This window comes from Heptranchias perlo, unplaced genomic scaffold (assembly GCF_035084215.1).
Source record: "Heptranchias perlo isolate sHepPer1 unplaced genomic scaffold, sHepPer1.hap1 HAP1_SCAFFOLD_54, whole genome shotgun sequence".
NCBI lineage: Eukaryota > Metazoa > Chordata > Chondrichthyes > Hexanchiformes > Hexanchidae > Heptranchias > Heptranchias perlo.
Window position 1 is genome coordinate 4,208,755 of NW_027139559.1, and position 15,772 is coordinate 4,224,526.

The 15,772-nt window shown below is 48.4% G+C and overlaps 1 protein-coding gene across 1 annotated transcript; it reads right to left on the reverse strand.

The window, feature by feature from the left end:
• Positions 1-607: 607 nt before the first annotated feature.
• On the reverse strand, positions 608-14,465 carry LOC137315186 (beta-1,3-galactosyltransferase 5-like). The gene is made up of 2 exons (XM_067980065.1): positions 14,358-14,465; positions 608-1,852 (listed from the first exon to the last, which is right to left on the reverse strand). The coding sequence occupies exons 1-2, from the start codon at positions 14,463-14,465 to the stop codon at positions 914-916; spliced, it is 1,047 nt and encodes a 348-aa protein (XP_067836166.1). The 3' UTR covers positions 608-913.
• Between the last annotated feature and the right edge of the window lie 1,307 nt (positions 14,466-15,772).

The window sequence follows — 15,772 nt, forward strand, 5'->3', positions numbered from 1 at the left end:
AGAGGAGCAGAGAGGCAAGGGGAATATGCGAGTTGGGAGAGGTTCAGAGAGATACAGGAAGTCTGCGAATGTGCAGAGGGGCAGGGAGACGCAGGGAGTCTGTGATTGGTGAGAGGAGGAGAGAGTCACGGAGTCAGTGAATGGTGAGAGCAGCAGAGAGAAAAGGGGAGTCTGTGAATGGGGAGAGGTGCAGAGAGACACGGGGAATCTGTCGGTGTGAGAGGAGAAGAGACACATTCAGTCTGAGTGTGTTGACAGGAGCAGAGAGAGACAGTTAAGCTGTGAATGGAGAGAGAAGCAGAGAGACATAGGGAATCTATGAATGGTGAGGGGGAGAGCAACACTGGGTGTCTGTGAATGATGAAAGGAACAGAGAGACACAGGGAGTCTGTGAATGGTGAGGGAAGGAGAGAAACTCAGGGAGTCTGTGAATGGTGAGAGCAGCACAGAGACATAGTGAATTTGTGAATGGTGAGAGCAGCAGAGTGACACAAGGAGTCCGTGAGTGGTGAAAGGAGCAGTGATACAGATAGAGAGAGTAGCAGAGAAAGACAGTGATGGAGTAAGGGAAATCCATCAATAGAAAAATATACTGTGAGAATGAGATTCAGAGTGAATAAAAGTTTACTGAGTCTTGAATAAAAGGGCGTACATAGAGTTCTCGACTAGGGTATTCATGATACCACAGCTCACCATGTTTCCCAGAATGGCACTAGCAGTCGGCCAGAGGTGCTGGGCCGCTTAATGATGGCACAGGGCAACTCGACCCCCTCTCTCTGTCCCACTGATGGTGATTGACCAGCAGCTCGAACACCCGAGGGAAACGTTCCACATCATCATCTTCATTCTACGTGCAGGCAAGATGGACCGATTGGCCTCCTTCTGTGCTGTCTGATTCCATGACTCTACAATTCTAAGGACATCCTTCACCTGTTGAGTCTTCCAGTTCTTTCCAATAGAGACGGTTCTCAAAAGGTCTAACCCAGTGTGAGGTCACTATACTCCGAAATCTGCACACTGAAAATGGAACCTTGCCAGTGGAGAAGACTTCCCTGGAACTCAGGCTGACCTGGGAGACTTGAAGTTTGGCCAGGCACAACCCAACGAAAACATCTTCCAGTTTGAGGAAAGGAACATCCCTCGAAATATTCCAGATCGCTCCCGCCAAGTCACCGGAAAAGACATAACCTGTCCCAGAGCAAAAAGGCGGATACAATGGATGAGGATATTCCTCCTCACTAACATAAAATTTGCTATTTTTATCCCTTATTGGGCCCCAATTATAGAACACAACTCCACTGAAGAAATTGTGCGTATTCTTCACCGACAGGAGCTGGGTCAGGTAATTGGTGTTCACAAACATGTCTGAGTCTGTCTTCATGATGAAAACTGCTGAAGAGCAGAATCGATGAACCCATTCCATTCCCATTAACACTTTGATCGTCAGGTTGTAATAGGTGTCGGTGAAATTGCTCTGAATTATGTCCTTGTGGAGGTGATTTTCTCTCTCGATAGCTGACTGGTGGGCACCATCGTAACCCAGGAGGAAATATGTACAAATCCGTCTCTCCCCAATCCGTCTGTCTTTGCCCCAGGTCTCCCGGATGGCGGCCCGTTCCTCCAGCTGCTCATGTCTCGTGGTCACCAGTGTGCACAAAAATGGAGGGTCGGTGTCGCACCGGGAGTCAGGAATCGCCAGGAAACCATGCAGTTGGCCTAAGGTGGATTCTGCATCCTTCTGAATGATACGTTGGGAATGATATACTCTAATTATCAAAATGTAAACCGGAATGAGTAGAGCAGATAGAGAGCAGAGCAGGAGCAGGTGGTATTTCAGCTTCCTGAGATTCATCTGCAAAACAAGGGCATCAGAATATGAATGGCCAATGTACACAATTAATCAGGAAAATCACTGAATTCAAACAAGAATGTAGTTGAGCAAAATAAACAAAATAAAACTAAGGGCGATACAGAGTAAAGCTCCCTCTACACAGCCCCATTAAACACTCCCGGGGCAGGTACAGGGTTAGATACAGAGTAAAGCTCCCTCTAAACAGCCCCATTAAACACTCCTCGGGCAGGCACAGCACGGGTTAGATGCAGAGTAAAGCTCCTTCTGCGCTGTGCCATCAAACACTCCAAGGGGAGATACAGCACAGGGTAGATAAAGAATAAAGTCCCATCTGCACCGTCCTAAGAAACACTCCCGGGGCACATAGAGCACGGGTTAGATACAGAGTAAAGCTTCCTCTACACTGTCCCATCAAACCCTCCCAGGGCAGATACAGCACAGGTACAGAGTAAAGCCCACACTTCTTGATATCTGTCACTTCCCCAAAACTCTTTCAGTCCAGCTTCGATCTTGTGCTGTGAATCTTGCAATTACACCCAGGTATCATGTTTGCGATTGAAAGCTCAGAAATACAAGCTCACAAAATTTTGAGAACAGGTCCCGTGATCCCTGAAAATACAGAATGACCTGCAGCCTGAATCCTACCGGCTCTGTGTCCTCCGCGCCCTCAGCATGTCGATGGCTTCGTTGACTGATGCTTTGCGGGCGTCCCAGAACAACCAATCACTCTTTCGTCCTGTGATTACGCCTGACACCCATAAAACAACATTGGTTGCTCATTGCGACTGTATCTAAATTGCTCCGACTATCGATTCCCTGCAGGTATCTAATTCACCTTTGCTCCTCGTGTCCCTCCCTGTTTAAACATTATTTAACTTTTATGTGCACTGTTACACAGGTTCGAATTGCTATGAATTAACCCTGTCGCTGCTTACTCTCGCTGCGGTACTGGTTTCACGGGCACAGCTCGTGTTCTGATACAAGAGCCTTGTTCTTCGTTGCGGGGCCAGATGGTGAGTATTGGCAGGGTATTTTACCATGTATGGAGCATCACAGCTGGGCTCAATGAGGCCAAGGATGGATCCTGGGCCGTCCCACTCTGTGTGGCTCAGGAACACACAGGATAAAATCACCTAACATCAGAAGCCAAGGATAGACCCAGTGCCGGCCGGCTCTGTGGGGTTCAGTAACACACAGGGTAAAATCAGCGAACATCAGCGGCCAAGGATGGACCCTGGGCCCTCCCGCTCTGTGTGGTTCAGTAACACACTGGATAAAATCAGCTAAAATCAGCGGACAAGGATGGACCCTGGGCCCTCCCGCTCTGTGTGGCTCAGGAACACACTGGATAAAATCAGCCAACATCACAGGCCAACGATAGATCCTGGGCCGTCCCGCTCTGTGTCGCTCAGAAACACACTGGATAAAATCAGCTTTCATCAGAGGCAAAAGATGGCGACTCGTCCATCATTAATTAACCGGCTTCTGAAGTTACGCACTGATCCAACAGTGATCCAACCAACTTCCATTCTGGAGCTTCGGGCTCAGTTGCCAAATATCTCTGCACTTCGCTAAACTTAAATCAAAGGCTTCTGTACTCTATAGGGGCCAGTTCTGTTTCCAACAGCAAAGCAGTGCTTAAATTAATTGAAGTAACTGTAGTTTGAGAAGCACAAATTCGAACATACGGTGACGCTCCCACTTCAAGGCTCGCAGGAGGAGAAAGCCAGAGACAGTCTCTCGCATATTGTATCGAAGATTCTGAATCATGCCAGTCCATTAAAAAAGCCAATAGTTGTGACATGAGTTGGTAACTATTGAGTGGTAAGAGACAGAGAGTAGGGATAATGGGACTGCACTGTGATTGACGGGATGTGAGAAGTGATGTTCCCCAGGGTTTTGTACTGGAGCCGCAGCTTTTCACCATCTACATCAATGACTTGGATGAAGGACTATAGAGTTGTACATCGAAATTTGCAGATGACAAGGCGCAGTAATTAATGTAGATGAGAGGAAATACAAAATGACGTAGACGGGCTAAGTGAGTGGGCATAACTTTGTTCGATGAAGTTTAATGTGGTGAAGTTTAAGGTGATCCATATCCACAAGAAATAAAAATCGGAACATTTTCTTAATTGCAAGAGATTAAGAATTGTGGAAGAGGAAAGGGATTTGGGTGTCCAGTTACACGTGACACTAATAGTTCGTGCACAGGTAAAAAAAAAGAATCAGAGAGGATAATGGGATCATAGAACCAGACAGCACAGGCCACTCGGCCCATCGTGCCTGTGCAGGATTTTTGAAAGAACTAAGCAATCAATCACACTCCACAGCTCTTTCCTCTTAGCCCTGCAATTTTCCCCCATCAAGTATGTGTCCAATTCCCTTTTAAAAGTTACGATTGAATTTGCTTAAACCACCCTTTCAGGAAGTGCAATCCAGCTCATCATAAATCACTGTGTAAAAAAATGTCTCCTCATCTCTCCTCTGGTTCTTTTGCCAATTATCTTAAACCTGTGTCCTCTGGTTACTAATCCTCCGACGAGTGTTCGTAGTTGCTCAACATTTACTTTGTCAAAACCCCTCATATTTTGGACATCTCTATTAAATATTCACTTAACCTTCTCTGCTCCAAGGAGAACAACCCCAGCTTCTCCAGTCTCTCCACGTAACTGAAGTCCCTGATCACTGATTCCATTCTGGTCCATCTCCTCCGTACCCTCTCACGCCATCTGTCTCTAGCCCATCCGTCTGTCACCCATCCGTCTGCCCCGCGTCCGTCACTCTGCACAAGATGAGAGCTCATGATGTTGGGGGTAATATATTGGCATGGATAGAGGATTAGCCAACTAACAGAAAACAAAGAGTCGGGATAAAAGTGTTATTTTCAAAATGGCAATCTGTAACTTGTGGGGTGCCGCAGGGATCAGTGATATTTACAATATATATAAATGACTTGGATGAAAGAACAGAATGTCTTGTGGCCAAATTTGCTGATGATTCAAAGATAGGTGGAAAAGCAAGTTGCAATAAGGTCACAAAGTGTCTGCAAAGGTTAAGCAAATTGGCAAAAAATGGCAGATGGAATATAACGTGGGAAAATGTGAAGTCATCCACTTTGGGAGGAAAAATAAAAAATCTAAATATTATTTGAATGGAGAAATATTACAAAATATTTTTTACAGAGGGATCTATGTGTCCTCGTACATGAAACACAAAACATCAACATACAGGTGCAGCAGATAATCCGGAAGGCGAACGGAATATTGGCCTTTATTTCTCGGGGCATGGAGTATAAAATCAGGGAAGTCATGCTACAACTGTACAGGATGTTGGTGAGACCACATCTGGAGCACTGCTTACAGTTCTGGTGCCCTTATTTAAGGTAGGACATACTTGCATTGGAGGCAGTTCAGAGACGTTTCACTCGGTTGATTCTGAGCATGGAACGGTTGTCTTATGAGGAAAGCTTGAACAACTTGGGTCCATAATCATTGGTGTTTAGAAGAATGAGAGAAGGTCTTATTGAAACATACAAGATTCTGAGGGGACTCGATTGGGTAGATGCTGAGAAGAAGTTACCCCTCATGGGGGAATCTAAAACTAGGGGCATAATTTCAGAATAAGGGGTCGCCCGTTTAAGACGGAAATGAGGAGGAATTTCTTCTCCCAGAGGGTCGGGAATGTTTGGAATTCTTTACCCATAAAAGCTGTTGAGGCTGAGTCATTGAATACATTCAAGGCTGAGTTCGACAAATTTTTGATCAGCAAGGGAGTCAAAGGATCTGGGGAAATGGTGGGAAAGTGGAGTTGAGGTAAAAATCAGATCAGCCATGATCTCACGAAATGGCGGAGCAGCTTCGAGGGGACGAATGGCCTACCCCTGCTCCTTTCTCTTATGGGCTTATAGTCTCCCCATCGATCTCTCTCCATCCGTCGTCCCCATCCATCTCCCCACTATCCATCTCAACCTAATCCATCTCTCCCCATCCACATCTCCCCCATCTACCTCTCCTCTTCCATCTCTCCCCAACCGCATCTCCCCCATCGATCTCACCACAATCCCTCTCTCCCCATCCGTCTCTCCCCATCCCTCTCTCCCCAACTGCCTCTCTCCATCTTTCTTTCCCCATCCGTCTCTCCCCATCCGTCTCTCCCAATCCGTCTCTCCCCCATCCGTCTCTCCCCCATCCGTCTCTCCCCCATCCGTCTCTCTCCATCTTGCTCACCCCCTTCCGTCTCTCTCAATCCGTCTCCTCAATCCGTCCAATTCCATCCGCATCTCTCCATCCATCTTTCCCCATCTGTCTTTCCAATAAGCCTCTCCCTCATCCGTCCCTCCGATCCCTCTCTCCCCATTCGTCTCTCTCCATCCATCTCTCCGCATCCATCTCTCTCCACCCGCCTCTCACCCTACGTCTCTCGCCATCTTTCTCTCCCCATCTATCTCTTATTCAGCCGCCTCTCCCTATCCACCTCTCCTCAACATCTCTCCCCATCCATCTTTCCACAATCCATCTCTCCTTTATCCATCTCTCGCCCACCTGTCTCTCTCCATCCGTCTTTCCCATCCGTCCTTCCTCGTCCGTCTCTCCCCATCTGTCACTCCTCATCTTCTCTCCCCATCCCCCATTCCCCATCTGGCTCTCCCCCAAACATCTCACCCACACCCGTCTCAACTCCATCCGTCTCTCCAATTCATCTCTCCCCACCCACCCCATCCCATTCATATCTCCCCATCCGTCTTTCACCAATCCGTCTCTCAACAATTCGTCTCTCCGTCATCCATCTCTCACCCATCCACTTGCCACTTTTTTGCCCTCCTGAGCGGTCCATTGATATCTTCCTGCAGTCCACAGCTTTCCTCCTCACTATCAACCACACGGCCGATTGTTGTATCATCTGCAAACTTCTTAATCATGCCCTCTATATTTAAATCCAAATAATTAATATACAGCGACAGTCAGTATCTGTGGGGGTGGGAGGAGGGAGAATGGAAAGTTCAATATAAAGTAATCACTAATGTTCCCAGAGTTACTGTTAAATGTGAAGGGTCAAACTTGGTTGCTTTTCACCAAAGCCCCTCTCGGGGGAGCGATTGTTTTTTTAAGTACAGGTGCCACCTCCATGTGGCAGGGAATATTACATCTCAGCGTTCGTTGAACCTTAAAGCACAGGAGGCGGCCATTCAGCCCATCGTGCGTGTGTCGGTTCATTGAAAGAGCTATCCAATTAGTCCCATTCCCCTCCTCTTTCCGCATACCTCTGCCAAATTTTGCCTTTTATGATTTTATCAAATTTATTCTTAAAAGTCATATTGAATCTGCGTCCACCCCCTTTTATGCTGTGTATTCCAGATCATAACATCTCGCTGCAGAAAAAAAAATCCACATAATCTCCCCGCTCTGATTCTTCGGTCAATTAGTTTAAATCTGTGTCCTCAATGACCTTCCTCACAGTGGAAACAATATCGCCTTCTGAACTACATCAAAACCCACTGTATAAAACCACCACAGCAGGACTCGAATCAGCAATCGTCTGATAACACCACAATTCAGCACCAAAGATGACACACCTTATCCATTAGGCCATAAGGCCACTGACGAGTTTTAAAAAAACTGTATTGAAGAGAATTCTGAGCAGTTTCATGGCCATTGGTCTCCAGGATGAAATTTCTCCTCATCTCAGTCCTGAATGACCGACCCCTTATTCTGAGACTGTTACCACTGATTCTAGATTCCCCAGCCAGGGGGAAACATCCTCCTTGCATCTACCCCGTTGAGCCCTATAAGGATTTTGCATGTTTCAATTAGATCACCTCTCATTCTTCGAAACTCTATAGAATATAGGCCTGGTCTACTCAATCTCTTCTCATACGACAATCTCGGCATCCCAGGAATCAGTCTGGTGAACCTTCGTTGCATTCCATCTATGGCAAGTATAAGCTTTCTGAGGTCAGGAGACCCAAACTGTAAACAATACTACAGGTGCGGTCTCACCAAGGCCCTATATAATTGCATTAAGATATTTTTACTCTTGTACTCAAATTCTCCTCTGATAAAGGCCAACATAATATTTGCATTACTAATTGCTTGCTGCACCTGCATGTTTGCTTTCAGTGACTCATATACATGGACATCCAGGTCCCTTTGAACATCAACATTTCCCAACCTCTCACCATTTAAAAACACTCCACATTTCTGTTTTTCCGACCAAAGTTGGATAACTTCACATTTTCCACATTATATTCAATCTGCCATGTTCCTGCCCACTCACTTAACCTGTCTATATCCCCCTGAAGCCTCTTTGCATCCTCCTCACAATTCACATTCCCACCCAGTTTTGTGACATCAGCAAACTTGGAAATATTACATTTGGTCCTCTCATACAAAGCATTGATATGGATTGTGACTAGCTGTTGCCCAAGTATCGATTCCCGCTGTTCCCCACTAGTAACATTCTGCCAACCTGAAAGAGACCCGTTTACTCCTACTCACTGTTTTCTGTCTGTTTACTAATTCTCAATCCATGCCAATATATTACCACAATTCCATTTGCTCTAACTTTGTTCACCAACCTCCTGTGTGATACCTTATCGAAAGCCTTCTGAAAATCCAAATACACCAATCCACTGATTCCCTTATCTATTCTATTGGTTACATCCTCAAAGAACTCCAATAGGCTTGTCAAACATGCTTTTCCTTTCATAAATCCATGTTGACACTGTCAAATCCTATTATTATTTACTAAGTGTCCTGTTATCACATCCTTAGTAATAGATTCTAGCACTTTTCCTACAACTGATGTCGGGCTAACACGCTTGTAGTTCCCTGTTTTCTCCCTCTCTCCTTTCTTAAATTGTAGGGTTACATTTGCTCCCCTCCAATCTGCAGGAACCATTCCAGAATCTGTAGAATTTTGGAAGATAACAACCAATGTCTCCACTATCTCTGTGGTCACCTCTTTCAAAACCCGAGGATAGAGATCATCAAGTCCTTGGGATTTATCAAATTTCAGTCCCAATAATTTCTCTAATACTATTTTTTTAATATTACTAATTTCTTTCAGTTGCTCATTTACGACAGACCCTTGGTTCACTAGTATGTCTGGAAGGTGTTTTGTGTCTTCTTCAGTGAAGACAGACACAAACATTTATTTCATTTTTCTGCCATTTCCATGTTCCCCATTTTAAATTCTCCCGTCTCTGTCTATAACGGGTTCACGTTTGCCTCCGCCAATCGTTTCCTTTTTACATACCTATAGAAGATTTTACAGTCCGTTTTTTATGTTTCCCGCTAATTGACCCTCATATTCTATTTTCCCTTTCTTTATCAATTTCTTGGTTCTCCATTGCTGACTTCTATAATGTTCCCAATCCTCAGGTTTACTGCTTTTTCTGGCAAGTTCATATGCCTCTTTCTTTGATTAAATACGAACTTTAATTTCTCTCTTTAGCCACGGTTGGACCACATTTCCTGTTGGGTTTTTGTGCCTTAAGTGAATATATATTCGTTGAAAATTATGTATTAATTCTTTAAATGTTAGCCATTGCCTCTCTACCGTCGTACCTTTTAATGTAGTTCCCCACCCAACAACAGCCATCTTGCGTCTCAATCCTTTGCAGTTTCATTATTTCGATTTAAGACCCTAGTTTCGGATTGAATTACATTACTTTCAAAAATAATGAGGAATTATATCATAGTATGGTCACTCATCCCCAAGGGCTCATTTACAACAAGATTATTAACTAACCCATTCTCATTGCACGATACTAGATCTAAAATAGCCAGTTCCCTAATTGGTTCCTCAACATAGAAATCTAATGTAAGGAGTCGCACAATACCACGTTATAGTCCAATAGCTTTATTTGAAATCACAAGCATTCGGAGGCTTCCTCCTTCGTCAGGTGCCTCCGAAAGCTTGTGATTTCAAATAAAGCTGTTGGACTATAACCTGGTGTTGTAAGACTCCTTACATTTGTCCACCTCAGTCCAACACCGGCATCTCCACATCATAGTAATCTAAAAAAAATCATCTCCTTTACATTCTAGGAATTTGTCCCTCACAATATGAGTGCTAATTTGGTTTGCCCAATCTATATGTAGATTAAAGTCTCCGATGATGACTGTATTGCCCTTGTTGCATGCTCTTCTAATGCCCTGCTTTATACCGTGCCCTGCATTACGACTACTGTTTGGTGGCCTGCAAACAACTCCCACCAATATTTTATGCTCCTTGCTGTTTCTTAGCTCCACCCAAACTGATTCTACATCTGGATCTGCTGAGCAAAGAACCTTTCTCATTATTGGACTGATCTCATCCTTTATTAACAGCGCCACCCCACCTCCTTTTCCCTTTTGATTGTCCATCCTAAATGTCGAATATTCTTGAATATTCAGTTCCCAGCCTTGGTCACCCTGCAGCCACGCCTCTGCAATGGCAATTGGATCATACCCATGGATCTCTATTAGTGCCGTCAATTCAACTACCTTGTTGCGAATGTTGCGTGCTATCAAATAAAGTGCCTTTAATTTTGCCTTTTTAACATTATTTCCGATTTTGTTCTTATTTGCTTCCGCTGCCTTCCAATTTCACTTACTACTTTCTTGCCTTCCACGTCCAGCTTTGTTACTCTCCCTTCTGAATCGCCTCTAGTTTACTATCCCCCTGCCAAGTTAGTTCATTCCATCCCCAATAGCACGAGCAATCCTCCCCGCATTGATATTGGACCCAGCCCCATTGAGGTGCATCCCATCCGGCTTGAACAGGTCCCACCTCCCCCAGAACCGGTCCCAATGCTCCAGGAAACTAAAGTTCTCCCTCCTGCACCATCTCTCCACCCACGCATTCATCTGCTCTCCTCCTATTTCTATACTCACTAGCGTGTGGCACTGGGAGTAATCCGGAGATCAGTACCCTTGAGATCCTGCTTGTTAATCTCTTTCCTAACTCCTTAAACTCTGTCTGCAGGACCTCATCCCTCTTTCTACCTATGTCAGTGGTGCCGATATGTACCACGACATCTGGCTCTTCACTATACCCCCCTCCCGCCCAGAATGTTCTGCAGCTGCTCAGTGACATCCATGACCCTGGCACAAGGGAGGCAACATACGATCCTGCAATCACGTTTACAGCCGCAGTAACGCCTGTCTGCTCCCCGAACTATGGAATCCCCTCTCAGTATTTCTCACTTGTCCTTTCTCCTACCCCTTCCCCCTATACAGCTGAGTCTCCCATGGTGCTGTGGACATGGCTCTGGCTGCACTCCCCAGAGGAACCCTCTCCACCACCAGTATTCAGAACTGAACACTGGTTGGAGAGTGAGATGCCCACAGGGCATTTCTGCACTACCTGCCTGGTCCTCCTTGTCTGTCTGGCGATCACCCAGTACTTTTCAGCCTGCACTTTCTTAAGCTGCGGGCAGTCCTCTTCCTGAAACGTGCCATCCACGTAGCTCCCAGCCTCGTGGTTACAGCATGGTGACGCCATCTGCTGCTCAATTTCTAAAATCCTGAGCTCAATCTCCTCCAGCTGACGTCACTTCCTGCACCGACAGTTGTCCAGGAAACGGGAAACGCCCTGGAGTTCCCACACAGCACAGGCCGTGCATTCGACGGGTGTGAGCTGCCCTGACACACCTTGACTTATTTGATTGTTTACCAAACATAACAAAAATAAATTAAGACTTAAACAAATACTCAATACCAAAAGAAACGCTCACCAACTACCAGCCAATCTGTTCCATTCCCTGTTATTTTTTTTTCTCTTTCTATATTTTTCTTTTTTTGTGTTTTTAGGCCACCCTTTTATAAGAGGGGAGGGTTTAGGGTGTGATTATGTGCAGGAAAACCCGAAAGAAACAAAAACAAGTGTCAAATTAAAATTTAATTATGCTGGTCCAGGATGCCCTCCAGTCCCTGCGGTGCCCACCGGTCGCGGAAAGCCTCAAGCGTTCCGGTAAAACACCACGAGCTCCATCTCCGGAGCAACCCAGGCGCGGAGAATTTCGCGGAAGAGAGGCAGACAGTCCGAGCGGCCGCCCCAAAGGGCCACGCCCAAACTGGACCTGTGGATAGCCACCTTGGACAGGCCCAGGAACAGGCCCAAGAGGACGCCCACCGATCTGCCCGCCCCCCTCCACCTCACAGGGCGGCCAAAGATCAGGAGTGTGGGACTCAAGTGCAGCCAGAACTTGAGAAGCAGCCCCCTTAACTAATCAAACAGGGGCTGCAGCCTCCCACATGCAGTGAACAAATGAAACGCAGACTCGTCCAGGCCGTAGAAAGTGCAGGCGGCCTGTGAGTCCGTTAAATGGCGTAACCGCTTATTGGACATGACTGCTCCGTGCAACACTCTCCACCCCAGATCCCCAATGGCACACGGGAGGATCCCCGAGTAGAGAGCCTTTCACTCGGGACCCCCGCCTCTGCCGGACGGCAGGATGGTACGTCAGGGCATGTCCCGGCGAGCGAAGAGGGCGAGGAAGTGGAGACTGTGCAGGAGCAGCCCGTAGAGGAAATCCCTCCGTGCAGAGCGAAATGGAGCGGAGGGAATTTCCGAGAGATGGCTCAAGTTGTGGGGCACGGCCCCCAGAGGGACGATTCGGGGCCTGACGCCGATGAGGAATTCCGTCCGGACGGGGGTCAGATCGGACGGGATAGCTCGACTGCCACTTTCAACGCCCGGATTACGGCGGCCGTGCCCCCGACACTCAACGAGGACATCCGGGCAGCCAGCATGTCCGGCGCCATCCAGCCCGCCCCTTCGCCATCAAGGACGTCCCGGACTCTGGTTAACTCACCGGCCAGGGCCATGCGCTCCATTTGCCGCGTGCGTGGAGGAACGGATTCCTGAGCAGCGGCTCCTGCGAGAGCACGGGCGGGAGGCAACCATATTCCAGACCATGATCAGATCCTGGTAAAAGACAGGCAGCTCCTGCAATGACGTGCGGCCGCCCGGCAACATGATAAACAGGAGCTGCGTGTCGTAATTCAGGCCGTGCAGCCGGTGGAAGAAATACGTCGCCAGCGCACACCATCTAGGAGAATCGTCAACGTACAGGTATCGCTGCAGGGTCTGAAGGCAGAAAGTCGCCACCCGGGTGTGGACGCACACCAGCCCCTGACCGCCCTCCCGAAGCAGGAGACTCAGGGCCGCAGCAGCGACCCAGTGTATCCCTTTGGCCCAGAAGAAGTCGATGAGCTTCTCCTGAATCTTGGCGACAAACTCAGGAGGAGGGATCAAAGTGCCCAACCGGTACCACGACATGGCGGCCACCAGCTGGTTTATGACCAGCACTCGACCCCTGTAGGATAACACTAGGAGCAGTCCTGTCCAGCATGCTCAGCGAGTGGTGACTTTGGCCTCTAGCTCTTGCCAGTTCGCCAGACAGGCTAACTTGGCAGGGCTAACATAGACTCCCAGGTACCGGAGGTGCGTGGTGCTCCAGGCAAAAGGCCGTAGCTCCACCAGCAGGGAGTCCGCCCGCCATTGACCCACCAGGAGTCCAGAACATTTCTCCCAGTTGATCCTCGTGCAGGACGTGGCAGAGTACACCTTTTGGCACGCGTGCATCGTCCGCAAGTGACCACGAGGAGCACGTCGTCGGCGTAAGCCGAAAGGATGACCTCCATGCCCGGCTCGCGCAGAGCCAGTCCCGACAACCTCTTCCGCAAGAGGAGCAGGAAAGGCTCCACGCAGACTGTGTATGATTGGCCGGACATGGGGCATCCATGATGCACTCCTCTCCCGAAACGAAGGGACGCCGTCAAGGATTCGTTAACCTTTATCAGACACTCCGCGGTGGCGTATAGAAGTCGGATCTGGGCGACGAAATGTGACCTGAACCCGAAAGCGCACAGATCCCGAATAAGTACTCGTGAACCACCCTGTCGAACGCCTTCTCCTTATCCAGGGAAAGGAAGGCGAGCCTCAGACCAGCCCTCTGGGAATGGTGGATCAGGTCCCTGACCAAGTGGATGTTATCGTGGATCTTCCGGCCCGGGACCGTGTAGGACTGGTCTGGGTGGTTCATGTGGGCCAGCACGGTGCCAAGGCGAGCAGACATCGCCTTGGTGAAGAACTTATAATCCGTGCTGTGGAGGGAGACCGGGCGCCAGTTTTTAAGGTGACAGAGATCCCCCTTCCTTTGCAATAGGTCGACGACCGCCCTGCGCCACGAAACGGGCATCTGCCCGGTCGCCAGACTTTCCCCCAGGACACGCGCGGAGTCGCCCCCCAGGACGTCCCAAAAGGCCCTGAGGAACTCCACGGTCAGCCCGTCCAGCCCTGGGGAATTTCCCTCTGGAGAGCGGGTGGACGGCATCGGTCAACTCTGCCAGACTCAGCAGAGCATCCCTGTTAATTTACAGTTGTATTAGCCTGGTCAATAAACTAATTTAAGTTATTAAAATTAATAAACTCACAGCGGATTTACGCTTCCAGCTTTTAATTTGATTTTACCCAATTCCCTAACTTCGAGGTAAAAAAAAACTGCAAAACTTACCAGCCAATCGCCCACCTGCTGTCCTGTGACGTCACTCCTTGTTTTTGGCTGATTCGGGCCAGCGTGAGTCATACACTGCGCACGCGCAGTCGGCAGGTAAGGGCGCATGGGCACAAGACGCAGGCCCGCAACGGAAACTCCGGTCCGCGCATGAGCCGTAGATATTTAGACTGCGACAGGAAGCGGGGTCTTTTCTCGTCTCACTGACTGGGCCCGCTCCCGCCGCCTCGAGTGAGTTTCGGCCTTCGAGCCGGAGCATTTATTTCGCTGCTATGGCGCCTCCGCCGCTCCACTCGTTCCGCTCTCGCCGCCTCCGCTCCTCATGAATCTAGACCTTCAAGCCGGGGCTTTTATTTCGCTCCCTCTGCCGCTCCACAAGTTCGGCTTTCGCCCCCTCCGCTGCTCAGTGCGTGCAGGCCTTCAAGCCGGGGCACTTATTTCGCTCCCTCTTCCGCCTCCGCCGCTCCACTAGTTCCGCTCTCGTCGCCTCCGCTGCTCAGTGAATGTAGGCCGTCAAGCAGTGGCTTTTATTTCGCTCCTTCTGCCGCCACCGCCGCTGCACTCGGTCCGCGCCGCCGCCTCCGCCGCTCCAAAGTACGGGCGGAAATTGGGGAGGTACTGGCCATAATCGTCCAAACATCTGTGGTTACGGGGGTGGTGCCAGAGAGGACTGGAGAATTGCAAACGTGACATACTTTTTCAAAAAAGAGAATTGGATAAAGACTTGAAAGGAAACATTTACAGGGCTGCGAGGAAAGGGCAAGTGAGTGGGACTCGCTGCATTGCTCTTGCAGAGAGCTGGCGCGGACACGATGGGCCGAATGGCCTCCTTCCGTGCTGTAACCTTTCTATGATTCCATGACATCGAATGATCCGGGACTGACAGCACATCCCTTTCAAACAGAGAAAGACACAGAACTCTCTCACTCTCTCTGTCTCTCACTCTGTCTGTCACTCTCACTGTCTGTCTGTCACTCTCTCTGTCTGTCACTCTCTCTGTCTGTCTGTCACTCTCTCTGTCTGTCTGTCACTCTCCCTGTCTGTCACTCTCCCTGTCTGTCACTCTCCCTGTCTGTCACTCTCCCTGTCTGTCACTCTGTACTTGTGTCACTCTGTACTTGTTTCACTCTGTACTTGTCTCATTCTGTCCTTGTCTCACTCTGTACTTGTCTCCCTATCAGTCAGTCCCTGTCGTTATCTTTCCCCTCTCTTTCTTTCTGTCTCCGTCTATCTGTCTCTCTCTCTCTCTGCCTCCCTCTCGCTGTCTGCTGGTGTCTCTCTCTCTTTATATTTCCACCTCCCTGTCCCTCTTTGTCTGCTTTTCTCGCTCATACTGTTTCAATTTCTTTGTCCCGCTCTCTGCGTCCCGACTCTCTTTCTCTGCTCTCTATCTCTGTTTCTATGTCTCTTTGTGC